General features: G+C 44.0%; 1 protein-coding gene across 1 annotated transcript; it reads right to left on the bottom strand.

Annotated features, from left to right (window-relative positions):
• Positions 1 to 7557: 7557 nt before the first annotated feature.
• On the bottom strand, positions 7558 to 8568 carry prr18 (proline rich 18). Its single transcript, XM_028988595.1, has one exon. The coding sequence runs from the start codon at positions 8473 to 8475 to the stop codon at positions 7750 to 7752; it is 726 nt and encodes a 241-aa protein (XP_028844428.1). The 5' UTR covers positions 8476 to 8568; the 3' UTR covers positions 7558 to 7749.
• Between the last annotated feature and the right edge of the window lie 225 nt (positions 8569 to 8793).

Below are 8793 nucleotides of genomic sequence, written 5' to 3' on the forward strand. Positions count from 1 at the left end.
GCACGAGGTCAGAGCTGCTGTGAATCACTGCCAGCAACAAGAACAAAAACAAAACTGGAGGATGTGAAACATCGGAACCCAGGACCTAAGAATCGAACCCACTTCTTATAGGTTTTTTTCTCAGTTTTTTGGCTCCACGATTCTGGTCCAGCCACTGCATGAACACCTCTAGTACCTGCCGCAGCTGCTGCTGAACACCAAGGATCTATAGGAATTTAGAATTCCTTTAGTAAAGACATATATATTGTATAATGGATTAAAGACGTTAAGCCGACCAGAAAAAAAGGGGGGGGGAGCTTCCGGACTGCTCTCTTCCTCTGGACAGATATAAGAAAGGTAAGTCTGAGGGATGCCATGAGGGGGGAGAAGAGCAGAGGTGCGAACCGGGAGTCCACGGCTGGGAAAAAAGAGCACGCAGAACAAATGAGAAGTAAACACACAGCCACAGGAAGCCATTAACTGCAGCAGGGACCAATTAGGACCCAGCAGGTGTCCTCTGTCATGCCTGCTTTGGCCCTGCCCCATCATGGTGCCTTGACAGAGGCTGCTGGACTGGTCTGAGGAAACAACAGGCAGTTTCATTTGCTCAGCAATTTGTACCAAAGGATTCTTACTGGCGAGCCCATAAAGCCCTTTATAGTGTCCTCTTTGTCTTTTCTCCTGTGCAGGTCATTAGAGGGGACAATTACGGCCTCCTGAAGTAGTGCAGCTTTTATAGGAGGAGGATGATAAGACAGGATCTGTCTCGGCAACTGGAAACTGGACAGGAAAACTACCTGTCATCAACCTCTGAACTCACTCTCTCACCCTCCAGAAAAACCTTGACTATTGTCCTCTGGCCAGACAATCACAAGTCCACAACAACGTCCCGTCCTTATTAGAAAGTGAAACACTGTTAACTTTGGTTTAAGAGGAAATGAAGGTTTAGAGAACCTTTACAGAACCTTGTCCTAACATAATTTTGTATACTTTATATATGCTTTATTATACTAATTAAACATAAACTTAAACATAATCAAGAATATCTTTTTAAAAGTATATTTCTGACTTTTACTGACTTTGTGGCAGAATAAAACAATAAACAGTATATTTCTGAATGTGATGTTATGACAATATTTTTTATTAATTACATTATTTTATTAGCAGGTTTTCACAGTTTATTCACCTGTATGATTAAATTAATCAGTTATGATAAATAAAAGCTTGATTTTGACTTCTCAAACTTGTTTAAAGTGCCTTCTTGACTCATAATTGAAAGTTTTTGAAGTTTAAGTTTTTTTATTATGAAAAGCTCACATTTTAAATGAAATTGTTAAATTAAATACACTAGCGTGTTGCATATTTACTTCTGCATTTTTGCAAATGGCAACCCACTAAAAATGCAAAAGTCTGATTTGTGTTTCAATCTCAGCAACAGGCATACTGGTTCAGGAGGTAAAGTTGTGACACACCGAAGGACATAACTGTTGATAGGTGGTTAAGGAGCTTTGATTCTCACAGTTGTGTATTTCAGACATGGTGGGGGCTGGGTATTTACTGTATCGACAGACGGCTCTCATTACCATAGACACCAGGCCCCTTTACATAGCCCCCTAAAACAGGACAACTTCCAGGCCTGAAAGGACCTAATTGCATTGATCTGAACGTGTTCTTTTGCATTTTCTTCTTTTCGTCTGTTTGTTTCAATGCATTCCTTTATCCAGGGTGAGTTAAAAGGAATACTGAGGTGTCTGGCTCAGAGTGGGGTTTGAAACTGTGACATGAACTTTGAATTTTGTGATCTTCTGGGGTGCGTGTGTTATCCGCTAGGCTACTACCACCCCTAGATTGTGCCAAATGCAAGGATTCCTGGTTACTGCCAGCAGGGGCAGCCTCTCACAGAGGCTAACTCGGCAAGAAAAGCCATGCTGGGTGCTGTGTGGGCAGTGTCTCCTGCTGGCTTGATTAGGAAAATATATCCGTGCATGTACAATTCTGAGTTAACATTACTACTTCGATGCATTTAACTATAGTTTGTGTGAATGGCCTGGATTAATTTAATTATTCTGAGCTCACATTACTCACGGGTTTCATTCATTCTTGGTGCACTGTGATTTCTGCTGATTAGTCACTTTCATCAGAGTCTGTTTCTGTGTATATGAATATGCTTGCTAAGGTTTTTAACAATATATTGTGTCTGTCTTGCTTCTTAAAAGGCTTGAGGAAGGGGGTTGTGACTTTTCCTTTCTGATTAAGGTGAGTTCTGTGCTTTTGAACCTTCTGCTTCTCTTTCAGTACACTATCAGTGACTGGACCTTCTGTGTATACACCTGTATATCTCTAGGGGGCGCTGATGAAGAAAGTAACATGAAAAATCCAGAAACAACAAACATGACAATCCACCAAATCAAGGCACAATCCAAGCATTATGCGTCATTAAAAAAATTACTACAACACTAATTGTCCTATTGTGAATATCCTAATGTAATATTCTAATGTATAATAATCCAAATGTACTGTCATAAAACAGAAGACCAGCTGATTTCAGGAGTGGTAGTAGCCTAGTGGGTAACACACTCGCCTATGAACCATAAGACCCAGGTTCAAATCCCACTTACCACCATTGTGTCCCTGAGGCACTCTTTCCCTGTAACTACTGATTGTAAGTTGCTCTGGATAAGGGCATCTGATAAATGCTGTAAATGTAAATGATTCCAGACGTAACAAAACTTACCTCATCACACTGAGCCTTTTGGTTTGATCCCAGCCAGTTCACCTGGATCTGTTCCAAACAGCATATCCAGAGAGCTGCTGGAACTGAAGCTTCTGTCACTGTGAGAGGAAACATATAAAGTTGTAAATCAAATTTTTAAAATTAAAAATATTTCCATTAATTTCCATTAAAAAATATCTCCTGCTATTTGCTTATGCAACATGGGAGGGCTGACGCAGAGAGGAATTCCAATGGTGTTCTGTTGTCACAAACCCCCACCTCACCTTATTAAACTCGTTTCATTACGCCGCTTCCCCGAAAACAATTTCATAAGGCTGTTACCCTTTAGTGTCCTGCTGTGTGTGTAGAGGACAGATAATAACACCTCACCATAACAGACTTTGCGTGTCTTATGTAACACTTGCCCATTTAGGGAGTTATACAACTTAAATCATATTTACAGGCATTGTCCACATTAGATGTTGCTCATTTTTGAATGAATTTTTGAAGTGAGAAATTTCTCTTTTGCATTATTTAACATTAATAGAAAATGGCTGGGCTTTGTGAGTATTTAAATTTTTTTTTAAGGTCGACAATTAATCTCTGTTGCTGGGTACCCTGAATAGATACAATAGAAGCTGTTTTAAACAGAACAGATTGCCTTGTTGTGTCCCAAGCATCTTCCCTTCATGCATCCTTAACAAGTTGATTAAATCGGTTTATTCCAGACATTTTTAAAGATGGCTTTATCTGGGCCACACAAGTAGCCTGATTTCAGGTAAACATTATTACCCTGCAACGTGTGTTTAGGGTTTGGGAAAATGATTTCCACAACTGAATAAATTAAATTTTTTATGCACAGATTGCTAGGGTATGAACCAGTTGTCCCAAGAAGCTTTTTTTTTTACTTTTAACTAACGCAAAAGTTAAATGATGGATTTTTAATGCATTGGTTTTATGTTACTATGTTGTGTTGACCAAGAAAGGATTTGGATACATTTTTAGATTTTAGAGCCAATAAGACAAACTTATATAGAGTACATGCCAAAACCTTCTCATTCAATGTGTTTTCTTTATTTTCATGACCATTGACATGGTAGATTCTCACTGAAGGCAACAAAACTATGAATGAACACATGTGGAGTTATGTACTTAACAAAAAGTGGAGACCTGGCCTCCACAGTCACCGGACCTGAACCCAATCCAGATGGTTTGGGGTGAGCTGGACCGCAGAGTGAAGGCAAAGGTGCCAACAAGTGCTAAACACTAATTTTTGGAACTAATTTTTACATAGCTGATTCCAACAATGTGGAACTACTGTAACCACAATTACCTTTACACTTCTGTACGTACTACAGGAATATGGAGAACAAGTGAAGGATGTAGTTAAAAGAGTGCTTCTGTCCCATAACCCCATATTTCAGCCTTGTTTGCCTGTTCATACACAGAAAAGGCCAGCCACCCAGCTGGAAGCATCTGACTGCTCACATTCCCACAATGTGTAGACCGGCCTACTTCAGGAAGTGGGTGCTTTGTCGCTGCTTACAAAGGGCATTTGAAGGTGGTGGTATTTTTTTGGCTCTATTGCCACAGTAATGTGTGAGGATGGGGTGAAGGGGCAAGCGGTCGTCTTGTCTCTGAATAAAGATGGCGGCGCAGTTAGTCGTGAGTGATGGTGGAAAGCAGGGCGATGGTAGCATCTATCTGAGCGCCCTGTCACCATGAATCAGAGTCGGGTAACAGGTCTAGAGTCCCTCTACCCCTTAAAGGGGACTGAAGCCATATTGGTTTCAGGGTCAAAAAGAGGGCCGGTCTCTCAGTAATGAACAAGATTCTTCCTCTTTCCATTTTGTCACATTTCTAAACATGTAGGACAAGCAGAAGTTGCAAAGGGATGAAAAAAATTGTGGTTATTTTTAAATGTCCTTGATAAAGTACAGAACAAAGACAAGACTCATATACATGTGTACCTGGATGTCATTGACCTCTCCACCATTCATGTTCCTACTCCACCTCTAACTCTTTTCTGTTATACGGAAGCATGGAGGGAAGGTAAAAAAAAAAAATAATATCCCTTATAATATGAAATTTTATCTTTTTTTTTTTTAAATAACCTTTTACATAACCTTTTTTACATAACACAACACAGATCCCACTGAAACATCCTCGCCCCAGTTAGAGTAGAGCAGTTTGGGTCATGAGTGAGGTCAAGACAAGGGAAACATGGGTGCAGTCAGGGTTGGGCTGCCCAGTCATTTGGCTGGATGGGAATTTATTTTTGGTTTGGTCTGCTTCCTCTAACCAGCTAAGTTGACGTGGACATTCTGATTCTTATCTTATTTCACCTCTTGAGTTAAAAAAAGAAGCCAATATAGGGTGCTGGGAGCCTATATACGATAGCCGAATGGGTAACACAATGTCACAAAGATCAAAGCCCACTTACTACCATTGTGCCCCTGAACAAGACACTTGACCCTAAAGTCGCCCCAGGGGGACTGTCCCAGTAACTACTACGTAAGTGTAAAATGTAAACACTGGAGTATTGAAAAATTGACATTATTTTTGTGTGAAAACACATATTTCTCTGGGTGCCATCAAATGCAAGGCTCACTTGCTTTGTGTCCTAAGTAATTGTCTCGAAATGGCACAGCACAAGCAGATCAAACAGGCACTGCCTGAGGACAAACTGTGCTGCAGAGCAATATTCTGCTTGTACACAAAGGCTGTGGTGGCGGGAAGGGCGGTGGGTAAAAACGTGAGCACGGTCTTGAACTGGGCTGGAGACGGGGTGGAGAAGAGTTTAAAGGATCTTAGTGACCCTTACAGGAATGGGACAGCTAGAATGGAAAGAATGGAAGGGAGCAGACTGAAGTCTGTGTTGCCGTTTGTATCCAAGGAGATGTCTCTGTAGCTGCTCCTTCCCTTCTTCAAAGTTGTCTTGCTTTTTTGTGTTCATTTGGGAACCAAGATTCGCAAAGATTACTAATCAGAACAACAACGATAAAAGAGAGCACTAGCAAGAGAAGAGAAACACAGAACTCCAATTGGGAACAAACAGAGAGAAAAGTGTTACACAACTTCTTGTGCTGTGGCCTGTGGTCACAGGTGCGCAGGCAGAACAGACTGAGAATAAGGACACTCTGTGCTGGCGCTGCAATGATCTCAGACCCTCGATCTAGTGCTCCAGAAAAGTACTAGAACCATAGTTTAACTAAACACAAATATCACGTTACATCTTCAAATAACTAAATAGTAAATAAAAGGATGATATATTATTGTATTTATATATTGTATTATTATAATATATATATATTTGATTTATATTACTGTATTATATATTAAATAATATATTATGCTCATAAGCCTTAATAAGAAATGTATCTTGTAAAACTGTAGTCTGTTTCCTATGTAAATTATTTATCTTGTATTTATTCTATTTAAATTGATCAGTGTTTTTGGACGTTTGGAAGAAAAATGAAAATAAATATACATATATAATGAAAAAGAAATGCCAACATTCCCATAATTACACTTAAGACTTCTTCTATATTCAACATACAAATGGTTCTGAAACATATTTAAAGATGTGTATCATATATATTTATAGTAATTAAAATGTAGGTGCATTTGAGATGTATTTTATTCCAGAGACAGGTTCTTAAGAAAAAGTATTTTTGTATTAAGTTTAGACAAATAGCGAGTAATAGGACACACACAATAAATCAAATCTTCAAAATGTATGCTTGAATTTGAACAATATGTAATGAAGAGCAGCACATTAGTTCGTATTATCTGCACACACTCACCACAGAACAGGCCATCAGAACATTTAAACTCACAATTCACCACTCATTTGGTCACTTCGCCTGAACACACCCACCGCGTCTCGATTTCCCACAATGCACCGTAGCTACTCATTACAGCATAACTATGGCAACCGACTGGGATTTATTGGCCGGCTCGTTTTACAGAACGAGATGGAAACCTGGGTGATTCGGCTCATGCAAAGGACATTTATTTACATGAGAACATACATTACTATACAACGCGCGGTATTAGTGTTAAAATGTGTGGCCAACAAACAGCAACTCGTGATTATGGGAACGAAATCTACAAAGCTATCATCTTATATGTATGAAAGAAAGAAATATAATTACGTTGCGCTACGTTTCTCCCGCTTGCGTGAACTGGGACCAAGCGAGCGGTCCGAGCCGCGCATGCGCAACAGAGCCGCGGCTCGCCGCCACGTTTTAAAACGACTCATTTATCGACATCTAAAATGGCTTATTTAGACGCGGGGCTGTTGTTATTAGTATTAAGTGCGTTTAGAGCATTTTAAACTGTCACACTAACGCGTACCGAACAAACCCAATTTGCGCTCGACTTAGGAAGCTTTACTGCGCTTAAGAACTGAAATGGATTAAAGCTGGATGAGGCGCACACGACGCCTGACTTCCTTCACCACGTCCCGTCAGCAGCAGCGTGAGCAGGTCAGCGCCACATACAATAAGCCAAGGTGAAGAGGATTTTCCCATTTTTTTTTATTTTTTATGTATAAAAAAAAAAAAAAAAAAGTCCAGACGTGACAGAATGAACCAAACCGACCCTTGGTGACAATAAATAAATGCTGTAGAAAGTGGCGTTTTAATACGGACACTGTTCGGCAGCGGGGTCGAACGGCGGCGATCAATTAAATAACGACTGTAATAATCCCCCCCAAAAGGCGCGCAGACAGTCTATTGTTCTCCGGCACAAAGAGGGGAGTCTGTGGAACGGCGTGACGGTGGCCGGCGCGGATTTATTATTGTGATGGCTGGGCGGAGCTTTCACCCCCCCCCCCCCCCCCCCCCCCCCCCCCCAAAAAAAAAAGAACGAAATAAAAACAAAAAAATAGGTGTGTGTGCAATAAAAAAAAATTCTATATCACAATCGAGACGCGCTCGCGCGCACCCCCACGGGCGCGCGCGTCACGCCCCGCTCCAGTCCACAGGTGACGAGGCGCGTCTCCGCCGTTCAGGTCGAACCGTTCCGCCCACGGGGGCTCCCCGGGACGGGGGTCAGCTCTTGAGGTGCGGCAGGGCCGACAGCTTGTCCACTTTGCCGAACGCGGCGGCGCTCTCCACGCCCTTCAGCCACTCCTTGCACTTCCTCATGACCGTCTCGTCCACGTCCCCGTCCTCCTCCTCGTACTCGACGTCGTCGTACTTGTACTGGTCGTTGAGCAGCGAGACCTTCACGATGGCCCGGATGTCGTCGTGGCCCTCCGGCTTGGCGACGGGCGCGCCGCCCTTCGCGCCGCCCTGCCCGCGTCTGGACGGGAGGACGCGCCGGTGGCGGAGGTCCGCGGAGCCGCAGCACTTCTGCTGCTTGGCCATCATCTGCTTCTCCAGGTTGCGCTTCTGGATGACCAGGATGGCCTCGGGCGTGAGGCTGAGCGAGAAGCGGAGCTCGTCGCCCTCCTCCTTGCCCAGCGAGCTCCGCGACGAGTATCTGTTGCTCCGGTGCGCGCCGGACTCCGCCGAGGCGGACCGCGGCATGCCCTCGCCCGGCCCGGCCGCCGGCTTGGGGACGGGCAGCCAGGAGCTCTTGCTCTCGGCGTCCCGGAGCCCCGGCGCCCTGCTCGGCTTGCGGCCCGGCGGCTTGGCGTGGGAGGGCTGCCACGACGCGGCCAGCCTGTCCCGGTCGGACTCCCGGTCGTCCGGCAGCCCGGCCTTCTTCTTCCTGAACAGCTCCTTTCCCGGGGAGGAGATCCGCGGGTGGAGGTTGATGGGCGGGAAAGGCATTTAAATAAAAAAAAAAGCGTCGACTCGCTCCGGCGACGCAACGCGAACCCCGCGCGGACCGTCGCGTCGCGTCGCGCGCCTCCCGAGCGCGCGCGCTTTTGTTGCGCGGCAGAGGGGGGCGTGGCCACGCCGGCGTGACAGAGCCACGTTATTCACGTACGGCGCCGGTGCTGTACGTCCCCGGCCTGAAGGGAGGTGTATATAGTTCTCCAGGATTTTCTTCTGTCGTGTATGTTGTGTGGACGTTGTGTGGACGTTGTGCGGACGTTATGTGTAGGTGAAGCCATGAGACGGATAATAAACTTTACCCACCAGCCC

This window comes from Denticeps clupeoides, chromosome 8 (genome assembly GCF_900700375.1).
Source record: "Denticeps clupeoides chromosome 8, fDenClu1.1, whole genome shotgun sequence".
Lineage (NCBI taxonomy): Eukaryota > Metazoa > Chordata > Actinopteri > Clupeiformes > Denticipitidae > Denticeps > Denticeps clupeoides.

Bases quoted from the DNA above. Each gene is read 5' to 3' on its own strand.
- prr18 (XM_028988595.1), bottom strand. From the start codon at position 8,475: ATGCCTTTCCCGCCCATCAACCTCCACCCGCGGATCTCCTCCCCGGGA.